Source organism: Danio rerio, chromosome 25 (genome assembly GCF_049306965.1).
Source record: "Danio rerio strain Tuebingen ecotype United States chromosome 25, GRCz12tu, whole genome shotgun sequence".
In the NCBI taxonomy this organism is placed as follows: domain Eukaryota; kingdom Metazoa; phylum Chordata; class Actinopteri; order Cypriniformes; family Danionidae; genus Danio; species Danio rerio.
Window position 1 is genome coordinate 8787463 of NC_133200.1, and position 17538 is coordinate 8805000.

The 17538-nt window shown below is 41.2% G+C and overlaps 2 protein-coding genes across 5 annotated transcripts in view; one reads left to right on the plus strand and one right to left on the minus strand.

Annotated features, from left to right (window-relative positions):
- kcnc1b (potassium voltage-gated channel, Shaw-related subfamily, member 1b) overlaps positions 1-17538 on the plus strand; it is a 40147-nt gene that overhangs the window by 22456 nt on the left and 153 nt on the right. The window contains exons 2-5 of one of the 4 annotated variants that reach the window (XR_012399745.1): positions 5254-6187; positions 9664-9837; positions 11282-12836; positions 16665-17538. The exon at positions 16665-17538 is cut by the window's right edge and continues 56 nt beyond it. Coding sequence is in view for 3 of the 4 variants with exons in the window: in XM_005174261.6 (XP_005174318.1) it covers positions 5254-6187; positions 9664-9837; positions 11282-11403 (1230 nt within the window). In the remaining variant the exon portion in view is untranslated. 4 annotated transcript variants of the gene reach the window in all.
- sergef (secretion regulating guanine nucleotide exchange factor) overlaps positions 2566-17538 on the minus strand; it is a 55563-nt gene continuing 40590 nt past the window's right edge. The window contains exon 12 of the mRNA XM_688940.9: positions 2566-3173. The gene's annotated coding sequence lies outside the window, so the exon portion shown is untranslated. The remainder of the gene's footprint in view (positions 3174-17538) is intronic.

Sequence of the window (17538 nt, forward strand, 5' to 3'; positions counted from 1 at the left end):
CTAACATTTAAAAATAAAACTAAATAGACAGTTGTTTAATTTTACTGGTTATTCATAATATGAAATGTAATGTAAGCTTGGCAAGTAGTTTTGGAGAATTTAATGTTTCCCCATTCAAACAAAATGCCAGCGCATACTGCCTGAGTAGCATTTCAAAGATGGCTGCCGAGTGAAATGACTTGCCTTAAAGGGACCGCTTTGGCATACTCTTTTCAACATACTATGGTTTGGGACATACTAATTCTAATTTTGAATACTATTTAGGATGGAAAGTATGAGAATTAGGATGCAGCATTTGACAAGTGTGCTTGCAAAGGCATGAGGGAAGCTGTGATGCTAGTAGCTATGATAAAGACTACAGACTCTAGTGTCAGTTACTAGTGTATTTTCTAAGGGAGTGAGGTTTACCTGCATACACTTTACTAAATGGGATCGGTTACAGTCACAACCTTAACCTCACTCCCATCAGGGTCATGGCACCAACACAAACCCTCTAGTTCAAATCCTCCCAGTTCAAAGTGAAATTTAAACTGCCATCTTTGAGACAAAAACGATTTAATCTTAGTCTCAGACATCAAATGGAGTCATTCAACTCATACAACCTATGAACTACTGAATGAATGTTTGAAAAATAGGGTACGCAACTGTAGGAGTTCTGAAGTCGTTGCAACTTGAGGAGTTTTGAAGAAGTCATCTGACTGGATGGATTTTAATGAATTCAATCCAGACTCATTGCGGATATGTATTCAGGTCTACATTTTTGGAGCCAGCGAAATACGTAACCTCAGGTACATCTGCTCACAGTTTCTGTAAATCCACCGGAGGTCGCTGTGTTTGCTTTTTGATGATCACAAATTCCTCTTGTGTGTCCTCTTCTTGCGTAAATCCACCAGAGGGCGCAATATACACTTCAGCCGACCCGACCAGCTTGCTGTCGATCGACTGACCCACTCACTCCTTTCCCTAAACCCAACCGATAGTGTTTTCAAAAGCAATCTAGAAAAAGATAAGACATTACGCTTTCAACCTTAATTTATGTATTTATTTTATTTGTTTTTGTTTTACCTGGTTTCTAGAACCGTACTTCGCCAGACACAACGCTATTCGTTGTGGTCAACTCTGTTCCGAATATCAAGTCTGTCTATGTATGTGGCGAGCTTCTGGGTAACACCAGAAAAGCTGTCCGTACGGAGGTAAGACGTCAGCTGGTAGTTCTACAATTAACAGAAGCCATCGGTGGCATTGTACCACCCTGTAGCTTTCGTTTAAAGACGAAATGGAGCCAGACATACCTCTGGCTACTTAATACGTGCACTCCAAAAATATAGACAGGGGTACATATCTACAATGAGTGTTGAATGTATTTCTGTGAGATATGTATCACATTTTATAACGGTCCTGACAGCAAAATATACAACACTAATAATTAGCACGTATCATGTTGAAGCAAACAATAATTTTAAAAAGTGTTTGAGATTTAAGCGAAGCAGTGGCGCAGTAGGTAGTGCTGTCGCCTCACAGTAAGAAGGTCGCTGTGTCGGTGATTCGAGCCTAGGCTCAGTTGGCATTTCTGTGTGGAGTTTGCATGTTCTCCCCGCGTTCACGTGGGTTTCCTCTGGGTGCTTCGGTTTCCCCCACAGTCCAAAGACATGCGGTACAGGTAAATTGGGTAGGCTAAATTGTCCGTAGTGTATGAGTGTGTGTGTGAATGTTTCCCAGAGATGGGGTGCAGCTGGAAGGGCATCCGCTGCGTAAAAACTTGCTGGATAAGTTGGTGGTTCATTCCGCTGTGGCAATCCCGGATTAATAAAGGGACTAAGCCGACAAGAAAAAGAATGAACGAATGTGAGATTTACAGTAGCAAGTCTTTAAATTACATTTAAGAGCTTTACATTTTCCAGTGCATAATGCGCTAAACAAACTTGATTTTTAGTCTAAAAATGGTTGTTCGGTTGTTAGTGGACTTTGTTAGAAGACATTGAAGTTGTTAGGAGACTTCTTTGTTGACTAATGTTCAGCTAATGATAACACAGCCAGGTGAATTCCCTCTGAGATTCATTACGATTAAGTGCTATCCTTTAGTCTACTCTCGATGAATCAAGCATAATTTCTAAGGGGTCATCAATGGATAAAGATGTTTTTTAGCTGATGAACGGAGTTCTCCACCTGCCAAATCTTTTCTTCAGGTCAAAGTGATCCTACTGATTGGCGAAAAGCCATTATTTAGGAGCGTTTTATGGGTGTGCTTGTAGGCTTCCTCAGACAAAATGCTTCTCCTCCCCACAAACACAGGAAACGAAGCACATCTAGGGAATAGTGTCTGCTAGACTAAGCACTGGCTGACCCAGTTATAAACCGCCTGTGGAGAAAGAATTTATGTGATAGAATGAACCAGAGAAGGTATTGCCAGTCGTCAGAACCAGAGGCATATCAGGAATATCAATGGTTTGAAACATGATATATGTGTGCGTAAAAATGTTATTTGATGCATGCTTGTGAAAGCATATCCTTGTACATACTCAGAACCGTTTGTAATTGTTTTTGTTTCAGTGATGATTCAATCTGTTCATGAGTGAGCCCAGTTTTTAATCGTTTGAGTGAATCGCTCACAAAAATGTTAACTTAAGAGTACACTGTAAAAAATGCTGGGTTCCACACAATCAATTTGTCAACATTAAGGAATTAAGTTAACTTTTTACATATTTGAGTAATTTAAACATAAACAATTAAGAATCTAGACAAAGGTTAATCTATGTGTTGACATGTTTGTCACATGACATACCGTACTCACCTACCAGCCTTTCTAGACTCACGAGGAAATATAAGTGGGGAATGTAAGGTACAGTAAGAACAAACTTGAACAACAATAACAAAGTGTAAATCAAATAAAGCCAAACAATATCAACAAACAGGGATTTCAAGCTTTGAAAATACTAGCAAAGCACAAATACACAGCAAGCCAAAATACTAACAACCAAAGACAGTCTAAACAGAAAATCAAAGACTGACCAACTGCAGGACTGAAGGCCATTTTTTAAAGGACATGCGAGGATTAGCTGGGACTGGAGAAGCAGAAACCAATCAGAAAGCAGCAGTAACAGGATTAGTTTCAGCCAGGACAACCAAAACAGCCAATTAGGGACAGCAGTAGATGAAGCAAGCACGGTAGTGGCCTGTGTGACAGACAGAAACACATGATGAGACAAGAAAATAACCAATGAAATAACCAATTAAGTGCTGGCAAGTAACATTATGCACTAGGGGCTTTGTTAATACTTGGGGTTTGTCATTTAAACAAGGTTCTACACATGACTGTTAGTGGTGGCTTGGGATTTATATTGTTTTTATGCTAAAGGCATGTATGATAATTCAAGAATCTTTAGGGATAGCTAGTTAGTTTATTTATATAGCACATTTTTTACAAAACAACGTTGCCCTAAGTGCTGAACACAATCAATACTAATTAAAATACAACCTACATCACATACATAACAATTAAAACAGAAGGCAAACCCCTCAACATTAAAAAAGGCCCAAATCCTTTAGAACAAAGATGGAGTTTCAGATGTTTTTTTTTTAAGTGAAGTTTAATTTATTAGACTAATTTCGAGAGGAGTACGTGCTCATGATTAAACCAGCTGGCTCATATTAGCTAATCACGATCCTCCAATCAAGGATCCCTAGTTCCTATATGTATCTCCTCCTTTTCCACTTACAATTATCTTCGTCTTGAAGAATCCCCCCCGCCCCCTTTCTTCCACCTTTATCCAAAATAGGTGGCTCGGCGGCCCAGCAACCAGCAGGAATTTCAATAGCTCTAGCTCCCTATTTGAGCTTCTGGTATCTCTGCGTGGTGCTGGCATGTTTCCCCCCCGGGGGTTTCAGTTCTCTCCCAAAGTCTAAAAATTGCTCTGCATTATAGACCTTCTAAACCTAAGTCTCTTTTACTAGTTGTCTCGCTCTTAGGAAGTTCACCTTGGCCTTAGCTGCAGGGGAGTTTTGAGATCCCCTCGCCCCACAAAGGGAGGGAGCCCTGGACTCGAGGAATGCCTTGAGCTCAGGGCTCTCTCCTGGGACAGCATGCCAATGAGCTTTCGTAAGTCATGAGCTAAGTGTGAATTCTTTAAACAGATATAGTCGGAGTGTGTCTGATGTGGGGTGGAAGCCTGTTGCAGAGTTTTGGGGCAATAACAGCAAAAGCCAGATCCCTAATTCGTTTACACCGTGACCTAGGTACCGAAAGAATAAACTGATCAGAAGAATTTAATTACCTACCAGGATTATATACATGTAGGAGGTCTGATAAGTAAGCTGGTGCAAGATCATTTAAAGATTTAAAAACAAAAATTAATAGTTTAAAATCAATCCGTGACCAAACAGGCAGCCAGCCCAGAGAGGAAAGAGCTGGAGATATGTGCTCATACTCGTCCCTGTCAAAAGTCTTAGTATTGTTTTACAATTACCATGACTTCCAAAAATGCACTCAATTTGATCTATGTTGGATACATTTCTCACTCCTTTAATATTTGATTATTGCATGATTTGATTTACAATCTTAATATTTCAAGAAAGTATTCAATATACATAATGGATGGAGCCTTTCACAGTTGTCTGAAGATCCCATGGCAGGGAAAACGTGGCCAACTTGCACTTATGTAATTCCACCACAGTATTCCGTCATCCTGTGGTGGGGCTCCCCTACTGAAATCCACTTCCATCTGTCCATGCCTGTTGGTGTCTCTTGTAGAGCAAGCTGCAGTGTAAACGGAGAAAGCTTCCCCATCCTCTTTCAAATCACTAAAGGGAGCAGCTCCCCAAATCTGCATGTGACAACCTTGCCAGAGGCTACCCAGGAGTCCCTGATGAGGGAGACCATGGCTAAAATTATATCAATGTGATGGAGGGCACTTTTGTTGCCTCATTTCTTCCATTCTGTCCTTGTGAACGCAGTGACCTTGAGTTCTAACAGCAAATGTAATTTTGTTAAGCTCCCCGCTTGCTGATGTGGCATTTTTCAGAAGCACGTTGAGAAACTTAAGATGTGACGTTATCCAAGTGTACTTCTGAAGAGTTCTGCTGAAATGGACTCATGTGATCGGTTTATTTTAGTCTGCTTTGAAGTTATTTAAAACCTATTTAAGGCACAACTGAGTGTTTTAAAAGTTTTTTCTGTCATTCTGCCATGTTTTCCTGTATAAGCCTTTGCTTTGGTGGAACACGAATGTAACCTCTGTCTCTCTCTTTTCCTTTCAGTGGGTAGCATTTGCATCTTTGTTCTTCATTTTGGTGTCCATTACCACATTCTGTTTGGAGACTCATGAGGCCTTCAATCCCATCATCAACCGTACAGAGACCTATATGGAGGGCAATGAAACTGTGGAGCGTATCTTCCCTGAGACGGAAACTATGGTGCAGTTAACCTACATTGAGGGAGTCTGCGTTGTGTGGTTTACTTTTGAGTTTATAATACGAGTGACTACCTGTCCAGACAAATTAAAGTTTTTGAGAAACACCCTTAACATCATCGACTTTGTGGCCATCCTCCCCTTCTACCTTGAGGTGGGATTGAGTGGACTATCCTCCAAAGCTGCGAAAGACGTGTTGGGTTTTCTTCGTGTGGTTCGATTCGTCAGAATTCTTCGTATCTTTAAGCTAACGCGACACTTTGTGGGCTTGCGGGTACTAGGGCACACACTCCGTGCCAGTACCAATGAATTCATCCTCCTGATCATTTTCCTTGCACTCGGAGTTTTAATCTTTGCCACTATGATCTACTATGCCGAACGTATCGGAAGAAACCCTAATGATCCTGATGCTAGCAGCGACACTCACTTTAAGAACATCCCTATTGGCTTTTGGTGGGCTGTGGTAACCATGACAACCCTCGGCTATGGCGACATGTACCCTCAGACAACATCTGGAATGCTAGTGGGTGCGCTGTGCGCCCTGGCGGGTGTGCTGACCATTGCTATGCCTGTTCCTGTAATTGTGAACAACTTCGGCATGTACTACTCCCTAGCCATGGCGAAGCAAAAACTACCAAAGAAAAAGAACAAACATATCCGACGACCGCCTCTACTGGGGTCTCCCAACTACTGCAGGTCAGCTGTTAACTCTCCACGACCCAGCACACACAGCGACACATGTCCCCTGGCTCAGGAGGAGGTTTCAGAGATCAGATACCCAGGTAGGAACTATTCTTTCAATTAATATGTCTCTGTTGTCCTTTGTTGTTGTTGTTACTCTTTTAATCTCTGCTGTTGTTCTGAGCTTTAGATGTGACTAAACTTTCAAAGTGCTAATTGTTATTAGTAGTAATAACACACTGTGTACCATCCGTCTCTACTACTACGTTTTCAGAAGCATCTAAATTAGGTAGTCAGACCTAGTAATTAATAGCAACTACACACAATAGAGTTTATCCGGTCAGAGAATGCTGAGAACCCATTAAAAACAGGTCATGGTGTGTTTTAAGGAAGGGGCAATGGTTTTGTGAAAGGGGCTCTAATGCAGAGTTCAAACTGCATGATTTTAGCCCTGATTTTGACTCGGCAACAGGTTTTGATAAATCGCTGAGAAATGCCTGAAATCAAAGGCAAATCGGTGTTAAATCACGCGAGTGGCAATCACACAGTATGAACTATCAAGGTCGATCTGAGAGAATCGCAGATGAGTCGCTGACGCCCGTGAGATATTTGGCATGCTAAATATCTGGAGCTGTCGACGATTCAAATAATGCCATCTAAAATGTATTCTGATTGAAAATACCATTGGCGATCACCTACAGCTAATGAGAGAGCAGCATCTACTAGTATGGCTACCTGCAGGCCAGCAGGAGGTTGGGAGAGAAGTTAAAAGTGCTTATTTTCAGTTTATTTGAACCCAAGAAATGGAAGAAAAATAGTGGACGTTTGACGTTTGAGTGTAGCACTGTTTGACGTATCATCTGAGCAATACCACAACCGGATCGAAAAATAAAAAAAGTTGAGGAGAGATTGTTAATTGTCTTTAAAAGCCAGATGAGCAAAATAAGTAAATTTTCTACCCCTCCCCTAAAGGCTTCTTTATCATTATGTAGTTAATAACGAAAGATATTTTACATGACCTTGCATTGTTTCCATGTCACTTCTCGTGTGTATTTGGTCGTGAGATGTAGTTTGGACAAAGTTGTCGGCTATTCTTTCTATTTTAGAGTCATGCAGTGTGAAACCCCCTTTCGCCAACCAATCCTACAGTGTAAATACAGCACCGACGAAACACTACCCCAGATAGTCATGCAGTGTGAAAACATCGGTGACACGGCTACTTTGAAAATCATGCAGTCTGAACTGAGCATAAGTTAAATATCCAAACTGTTAGGAATTTTTTTTAAACGTTTGCTGCAGTGCACGCTGAAGAAGACATCAGTTTTCTAATTAGATTTCAGTTAGTCAAGTCAAGTTGTACTTTTGGACATCCAAATTGTAGTGGTCGTATTTCTAGGTCAGAGGTAATTATCCCTGTTGTTGGAGATGCAAAGTATTATAAATTCCGGGCCCAGCCGTGCTCCAACAAGCATGCTTTTGTGTTCAGGTAATACTGAAAGAGATGAATTGGGTGAAGTGTGTTAGGGTTGAGAATAATGGGCCACCAGAAACAGGATTGTGTACCCCTGATCCCAAACACAATATAACAGGACAATAGGACTTCCAGGGGAATATGACTAGGTGTAAAATCATGCATGGTGGGAAAGGAGTCTATCTTCTAGGGTTGTCACGATACTGGAAATCAGTGCCAATCAATACTGAAAAGTTCATGTCTTGCTAACATTTAAGCTCTTAAACAGCGCTGATTTGCCATTGAGTTTACATGCTCAACGGAAATCACTGTGAAACTCATCACTGTTTACTGAGTGTAACCACAGATACAGGGACACTCGAGAGTTTCAAAGTCATGTTAATCTGCTGGTAGGTCTACAAGCTGACATATGAGTGATCTGCTAATGAATCTCGTACTTAAAATGCTCTAGTGTCCCTACACCTGTGGTTACACTCAGTTCACAGCGGTGAGTTTGGTGAACTGATGACCTTCACCGCCATTCACAGTCATTTCTGTTGAGCAAGGGAACAGAATGGCAGTTCAGCTGTGTTTAAGAATGTGCTCAACATCGCTCAACTGTTATGGACATTTTTAAAGGGTCACGAAACACCAAAACACATTTTTTGAGCTCTTGACAGTCGTATATGTGTCCCACACTGATAAAAACACTATTAGGACACCTATATCTCACTTAAAAGTAAAAATTGGTTGTTTTTGCGTTATTGCAAGCAAATTCGTACTTCCGGTTTGAAAAGAATTTTTGAAGCTGCGTCACGGCCATGAGATAATAGCGTGTATTCCAGCGTGTGGACTGGACGTCTGTACCAAGGCGTCCTGTATTACGTCTCTGAGTGCGTTGCATTCATTCATGAGTAAGGCTTGGTTCAAACCAATCAGTGCGCTCGATTATGAATGTGCTGCAACTTAATTTATAAGCATGCTAGCTTTCTTAGACTGTACCTGAAACAGTGTTCAGACGGCAGAGAGACAACACACGTCGTGTTGCCAAAAGTTGTGGGAAAAGAATAAGAATTGTTTGGAGATACGGGTCGCCAGTGTTGCTTTCGTAATGTGAAGGTTTTGTTTTCATTTTCTCTCTATGTGAGCACTGCTAGACTCACGCGTGGATCCGTAGACGCGACGCGCGGCAGAAATGCATTTGTTTGGAACATTTTTTACTCGAGATCATTTCTCATCTATGATGAGATCCGGATTTGCTGCTCGTCTCCTTTAAAAAAAAGACGCAGCTCCAGTATGTGGTGATTATCCTGTCTACAGATTCGGTAAGTGTGTGCGATCAGCGCCCTTTCTTTGTTTCTTTCAGATGGCAAAGTTTTAGTTGGTATGGTCAGCTGTACTCTTTCAGTGTTTACAGACAGACCTTAGTCAAAATGATTTTTAAGTTACTTAGTTTACAGTACGTTAATATCACTACAATATTGAAAGATCCACTGCAAATGCTGCTCTCTGTGTGTAAACACGTGAACACTAAGCAAACTTTTGCCGACCGTTGTGTTGAATTTTCACCGCATTTTGTGACAGGATAGTCTACACACACACATGGCTTTCTGACCTCCTGAGTGCATCTGAGTTACAGAGAAAGGATTTTTTCTTTTATACGACGTGCGGTATCAAACATCCCACCATCATTAAACACACTCCCTTGCGTGTGTGTTTGTTTGTACTCGGTCAGAAGCGCGTGCCCAAATGGCAACTCTCATTTTTATTCAAACCCTGCCTATTTTTATTTAAACCCTGCCCATTTTTCCTCCCCCGACACTCCCACCCAAACAAAGCTAGACACACCCACTTTCCTGACTTTTTCCAAACAGGAGGTGTGAAAACATCCTGCTGAAACAGGGGGTTTCATGGCCCTTTAAAGTTTTAGCATCGATTGGTACTGAATTCAAGTATTATGACAACCCTACTATCTTTCTTGCAGAAATGTAATTCATAGAACAGCAAGTTTGAACTTGAGAGTGGTTTGATTTTCAGGATGTCGCCGTTTTGACACCCTGAAATAAATCCTGCATGTCACCTTGCATCAGTCTGTAATAAGTCATCTCTCTTTGCCTGTGACTGGAGATTTTAAAGTGAACGGGGAGCCATCCAAAGCTGCCCTGGCCAATGAGGACTGTCCTCACATCGACCAAGCGGTGTCACCCGAGGAAGTCTTCAGTCCGGTGGACCGCGAGAGACCCTGCTTCCTGCTTACGGGAGGAGAACGAGCCAACCACACTGGGGGAAGAGTCAGGAAGGGTACGTAACCATCCAATCACTGCTAGCCATCTGAGCACTGCCAGTGCTGTGTCTGAAAATGGAGCAGCTGTCAATCAAAGATGCTCTTTCGATGCAAATCGACCGACTGTCACTCAGCCTTCTTTCTTGCAGTTGATAGCTCCTCAGGTCTGCCGTTACACTAGAGGCTGACAGGAAAAGCTGCAGTAGAAATGACATATTCAAGTGAGCCGTCAACAGGCCTCTTTTGAGTTTTAGCTCAGTCTGAACAAGATCTTTAAGAGGAACATTCAGTGCCAGCTTTTCTTAAAGTATTCACATGAATGCAGTACAATTTACAGCACATTTTCAGACAGATTCAGAGGACCGGTTATTTAAAGGTCCAGGTTTAAGCAAAGAAGTTACAAGGTTTTTAAAAAACTATGGTTTTATACAGCATATCAAATGAATAAGCTTCAGTATATTGCCTAGCAGTGTGCTTGTTTGCATGCAGATTCACAATGGCAGGAGGTCCTGGTGATGGTGAATCTCACAAGAGATGCAGCATGGGTTATGGGGCATGTGGTCACATGACAAGAACTCAGCCAGTCAGAAGCTCTCAGTTGCATGGTAAAATAGCAACAGCATTAGAAAATCCCTGCTACCCCGTGGAAAGACTAACTTATAGGCATATTTTCCTATGCTTATCCCGGCTGATTAATGATCATCAACATTCTAGTGATGCTGTATGATCGATGAAGACACGCTGGTTAAGTTAAATATGCTGTTGGGTTATTTGGTACCAGTTTATATCACATGACTAGCTATGCTGGTCTTTTCAACAGAGAAATCAAGACGGGTAGTCAACCTCATGCTACACTTTAGGACAAGGGTGCCAAACTCTGTAGGAATACACCTACCTGGGGTTTTCAAGTAGCCATATAAAGAATTAAAGGTGGCCCTCCAGAGGCTGAATTTGCACCCCCCCCCCTCCTCTCCTGCTAAGATAGTGTTAGGTTGAGAAATGAAAATGAATTGCTTGTTAGCTCTGTAGTTAGCCCCATGTTTAACAGAAACTACATGATCTTGTAGCTAAGTGGGTATCACTGGGTACACATATGTTGTGTCTTTGTTGGGCTGATGTGTCTGGCTGAGTTCTTTGATATCTCTGAACTTGTGTTATGCTGTACAGCACTGTGAAACTACCCCATGCATGCAGTAGACAGTTTCAAGCATAGAGCGCATGGAGGATGATGCAGTTGACTTGGCGATCAGTCACTGTCAACCGGCTAACCATGACCATAACAAGTACATGACAGGGCAGCACTAACCAAATCTAATCTGCCGCATACACTACACATCTGTCCACATACCTACTCTCTGAACCTTATCTATTCATAAGCAAACCTTGGCAGAGAGTCTTTGTCTGGAGTTGAAGGCTGCTCTGTGAGGTTTTACTGAAAGCCCTTTTTCTCTTCAAATGAAGGTTATGAAAAGCCATGGAGCCACAGCAGCATGTCTGGAGGCGTGGCCTCAGTGTCAGCCCTGCCCTGCAGCCCGCCCTGTCTCATGCAGCAGGTCCACTCTCCCATCCCATCCATCCTGTAGCATGGACAACAAAACTAACCAATCAGAGGCCCTCGCTCCGCAGTGCTGCGCTGAGATGCCTGCTCACACTGTGTACCATCCGTCTCTCATTAAACTCTCTTTCATTTGAAACTCTCCTCTTCTCTTCCTGCTCTCTTTTTCAACCCATCTCATTCCTCTTATTCTCCTCTTCCAATTTTGTCCACCAACTTCCTCCCTATTTCTACTTCCTATTCCATTTCCTGTCCCTCATCACTTTTGATGTTTTCCCTACCTCTTCCCTATCCCATCATCCCATTCCTCTTGGCTCCACTCCTGTTTCTGCTTTCTTTCTTTTCTGTTTTACCTCTACCTCTATCTATGTTTTCCTGACTCTCCTTTCACCAATGTCCCCTTTTCCTTCTCCATTCTCATCTATTCTATTCTCTTCCTACTCTAATCCTTACTTCTTCTTCTTCATCACCCATGCTTACCTGTTCTTACCCCTCTACTACTTCCTCTTTTCCACATGGTCTCTCATCTTCCTATACTTCCAGAGTTCACACTTAGCTGATGATTGATTATAAAGCTTGTTTGGCTGTTCTTGGAGAAAGCCCTGAGCTCATAAGATCCTAGAGCCCGGGGCTCTCTCCCGTTTCCAAGGCGAGAGGGGAGTTTGAGCTCAGGCAAATCTCGAGAACTCCCCTGCTGATTGCTCTTAAAAGATAACTACTTATTAGGAGCATGTCTATGGTGCCGATTTGGATCAGTCAATTAACTTAAGTTGCATGTTTTTGCACGGTGGAAGGAACCCGGGGGAAACCCACGTGAGCACGGGGAAAGCATGTAAACTCTGCACAGAAATGTCGGCTGGCTTGGTAAGGACAAGAACCAGTGACGTGCTTGCTGTAAGGCAACAGTGCTAACCACTGTGCCACCGTGCCACTCATCTAGAAAAGGAGGAGGAGTAGAGGTGGAAGGGGGGATTCTTCAAAACGAAGATGGCTGTGATATGGAACTTAGGGTATTTATAGTGGCTTAGGAGTCGTCTGATTGGTGAATCATAAATTGGATAATGCAAGACCAGCCGCAAGCAATCATAAGCACGTGATCCTCCCAAAATTAATTTATAAATAAACTTCACACAGTGATCTCATCTACTCTCACTATCCCCGCTGTCTCATTCCTTTCCTCTCATTTCTGCACTTTCATTCTTCCCCTTCTCTCTCCTTCACAGCTCTTTCTTTTTTTCCCAATCCCTGAGTGTTTTAAGCTGTGGTTTTCATTAAGGGACACCTTTTTTAAAGGAAAAAAAGATGACACAATGGCTATTTCATATATGATATAAGATAAGGTTAGTTTGAAGTAAAACCATCCTGATTCTAGTGATGCACACGTCACCAACATAGAAACTTGACTGAAGAACCTCATTTGCATTTGCATGCCTTGCATGGGAAACTTTCCGAGAAAACAATGTAAGTTTATTGAAAATATGTAAGAAAACGTATGTGTTTTTTCCATCCAAAGCTTCTTTAAATATATCTGATGCAGAGTATGATATCATTTACGATGACATACAATATATGTAGCAGTTGTTTTTATTCTTATTATTTTTGCAGACATTTTTGCCTTTCCCCAAACTATGATCTCTGGTGTGTTTTAAACACCCTGTATCTATTCGTAGCAGCAGCAACGGAGTTGACCATCCGGCTTTTTGACAAATGAATCATGCAAATAGTGAAAATAAATGCACTTTAACTCGACCAGAGCAGGCAAATTTAAACAGCGGAAATTTACAAAACCAGCTATTACAAAAAGTAGCTTTTATTTTCTCAAATAAACCCATATTTTTCATAAATCAAGATGTGATTTATCATATGTATATCACATTTTAAATGTTCAACACAGTGTAGCAAATCACATGCAATCACACACACCAAAATATACTATATACAGTAGACGTATCGTGCAGTTGACGGTAATCGGTGTACTTTTGGGATTTCTTGGGGAGAGGTAAATGCATGCAATTTTATGCAAAAATACATATGCGAATGAAAAGCTGTAAATATGAAACCTTGCATGAAATAAATTTTGTATCCAATCTGTAAATAGACTCTGTTTTTTTTTTGACAGAACATGCATACATATCTCCTCCCGGTTGCTTGGCAATAGGCTGTGCCTGTATTGTGATGTCTCTTTGATCTTTCACCCAGTCTTTATCACTGAGCTGTTTTCCGGCAGCTATTTTTGGACTTTACAGTCTGTATTACTTATTTTAAAAAAAAAGCAAGCAGCTCATAACTCAATCCTGTTCAAAAAATGAACAATCACACTTGGATGTTGAAAGGTCAGAAAGGTCAAAGAGAGAAAGCGTGTGTGACCTCCCAAAATTGGGGGACTGTAGCGGGAGACCCGAGGCAGGACTAGTGGCGACTATGCCCTGTTTCGCACAACAGTAGCATGTCATTAACAAGCATGTCACGATCTTCCACTGTGCACAAACCCAATCACAGCATGAAGTAATCGAGTAAAGAGAGAGTTTAACCAAAAATTGAAATTCTGTCATCATTTACTCAGCTTTTACTTGTTTCTTTGTTCTGTGGAACACGAAAGAAGATATGTTGAAGAATTTTGGAAACTTGTAACTATTGACCTCTATAGTATTTGTTTTTAACATTTGTATTCACAAAACTGCACAGTAAACACATCAAATCAAGTAAATATAGGTCACTATGGATCTTCTATTATGTGTCTTGAGAAAACTGGTGGTATGTGTAAGATGGACAGATGGCCTGCAGAGGAATGTGTAAGGTCAACACTATGAGGAGTTTGCTAGGAAATGATTGCATATGTAAAACACTAGTTCTACAGTTTATTTAAAATGCATATTAAGCTGTATCTGTGAGAGGCTTTCAGGAGAGTGAATGACATGTTATCAAATTAACGTACCATCATGACAATGTATCTATGAAGAGACAACTCTGGTATGAAGACATGTATTGCAATGAACAGGGCCAAGATAACAGGAGAAGTGTTAACCAAACTCTAAACATTTGTCATACATGCATGCAGGATTGGGTAAAGTCTACAGCGGCTATATATGCGGTTATTAATAGAGCAGCATTTTTGTGACACTGTACAACAATAATTTATATTTTTCCATTATTGTGAGGGTTGATTCTAGGCAGTGCTTAATTTGTAAATTGTCGTGCACGAAGACGGATGGGGAGTCACGAACGAAGAGAGTTGAAGAAAGTGAAGAGTGGGCGTGCGTGTGAGGAGGGGGATCGGTAAAATTAGGTGCCTGATCTGGATCCAGCTTGTTCCAGCACAAATTAAGCCCTAATTTTGGGATTGGGGGGTAGTCGTTAATAAAATTTACGTCAATTTATTTGGAAATTCGATAAATCACATAAAAATACTCTGTACAAGTACTGTATTTTTTTTCACTGTTATGGTTTGGTTTATGGTTAGGGTAGGGGTAGTGTAATGAGGGTTATGAAATCCGGGCTCATTTTAAAAATGTACCGCTATGTACATTTCTGGAGAGCGCCAAATACATCATAGGAGCTACGTTTTTCGTGTTTTCACGAATCCACCAAAGGCAGCTGTGTACACTTTTTCAGATCTCAAATTTCTCTCATGAGTGCCATTGGCACCTGCTGTTCTCACGTAAATCCACCAGAGGCTGCTGTTGACTGACTGAATGACCGACTGACTGATCGACTGACCCACCCTCCTCCTTCTCTAGACCCAACCAATATTGTTTTCAAAAGCACCGATTGACCCACTTCCCTAAACCCAAACGAAAACCTTTTAAAGGCAATCCAGAAAAAGAAAAGCCCTCGCCTGATTTTTACCATGTTTTCAGATTAACCACATTCTCACCCTGTTTTATACTTGTTTATTTTATTTTATTGAATTCAGTTTTTGTCTTATCCGCTTACTGAAACCGTTCCTAAGCGGTCAGCTGGTAAGCGCGAAAAGGAACAGCGTCATACCACCCCGTAGTGTTCGTTTTAAAGATGAAATGCAGCCATACGTACTTCTGGCTACATAATTTGCGATCTCCAGAAATGTATATAGGGCTATGTTTTCAGAATGAGCATATGTTGGGTGGATTATAATAAAATAAAATGAACGCATAATTTGATACATAATATAATAATTCTCGTTAACTTCCGACCGGAACCGTATCTCATCTAGCAACAACCTTGTGATTACTGCTCTAAAATATGTTCTTTGTTAATGTCTGCGTAAGAAACAACATTTTCCCTCCATCGAACACAATACATTTTATTTTATTTATTTATTCATCTTTTTCGGGCTTTTCACCTAGGAATAGGACAGTAGAGATTGTTGACAGGAATGCAAGGGGAGCAGAGAGAGGGGAAGGATCGGCATAGCACAATGAGGCGGGAATCGAACTCAGGTCGCTGTGACCACTAGAGTGTATCTGTCGACGCACTAACCCCAACACCACTGGCGCTGACAATATAGTTTATTTTAAGAAACATTTTGAAACAGCAATTTGCCTTTCATATATTTCCTTAATCGTAGGCTGAGCAGTAGCTGCCAATATGGAGATACTATTGCACTTTAAATAAAATAGCCGTAAAAAACAAAACAAAAAGGTATAACAGAAAATTTAGCGGGTTTAAAACCTAGACTTTTCCAAACTACAGTAAACCTTGAAACTGGTTATCATCCCATGCCTACTCTCAGTCAAGATTTGAACGAGATGTGAAAACACGAAAGTGGGAGGTAAAAACACATCTATAAAGACTGTGGAGATTGGAAACACGTCAGATGGTTTGGAAGGTCTGCTTGTGACCAATTTGGCTATAATATCATGTAATAAAGTCTATTTGGTGTTTAAAACCTTAAGACTGAGCTTGATTAATTAATGGAGCGGCTAGAACCACAACACCTACTATGGGAGTCAGTGTTTACAGGTTTCCAACATTCTTTAATACATCTCAAAAAACTGGCACAGAACAAGTCAAGGGGGATTAAATAATGACAGAACTTTCATTTTTGGGTGAACTCTCTCTTTAAAGATAACCTGTAGACTCAGACCGGATCAGAATGAATGCAGTTTGGAGCATGGAAGACTGCATGGTAAACCTGGCGTTTATCATGAGCCTGTAAAGGAGGTCCGTGTTTGCTTGCACAGTTCGAGGGAACGACAATCCCGCCAACCTTCCCCACCCCTCCCCCATGTCTCTGTGCCGTTCGTTTGGTGTATTAATATGATTTTCCTTGTTGTTTGTTGTTGTTGTTTTCTCTTCGTGTTTTTTTAGAGACCCAGCGCGCCCACCGACGCAGACAACCAGCCGAGTCAGTGTGTGTAATGAACCATGGTGTACCAACCACTATGTGTGTCAACCATAAAGCCACATCCCCCACCTGATAGTACCGTATTTAGCATTAGTGTGTGAGAGTGTGTGTGTGTGTGTGAGCGCGTTTGTCATAGATTAGCACTTTGAGTTGTGACTGAGAATTAATTCAGCGTAGATGTAGCACAGTAACCAAGAGAAGCCGTAGCTGTTCAGCCGTATGTAGCGGTGTTTCGTTCGTGGTTTGGTGTGCTGTCGTGCTGTGCGAAGTGCCTGTTGTTTTTCCGTTCGTTGTGAGTGTCTGTGTTGTGTACGGTGCTTGTGTGTAGTGTTGACCTTTCATTCAAGTGTTTGTTTAAATGTTGTAAAAATGTCACATTTCAGTGGGAAAGAAAACAACATCCACATGCTCTGTAATCATGTATATGAGTAGGGACTAAAAAAGTAGCGATTGTTTTCCCGTATTTTTTGTACTACTGTAGTTACCATGTAGAAATGCCTTTTGCACTGTTTGCACCGTTCACTTTTACATTCCTTTCTGTAGAATAAACGACAGTTTGGTATGTTTTGTAGCTCGCATGTTCGGCTGGTAACTTTCCAGATGTGCCGCGTACCAATCAGGCGTGATGTGATTCTAGTATCATTTACACCCACAGTGAAATCGGCTGAAAATGTTGTGTTTGTGTTTTAATTTACATCTACTATATTGTGTCTGGTAGTGATGGGAAGTTCTAATCATTTTACCGACTCAGGCCTTCGAGTGTCTTTTGTTTTTTTGCAAGGCCACTATATACAGCTGGAAAATAAGTATTGAACACATCAACATTTTTCTCAGAAA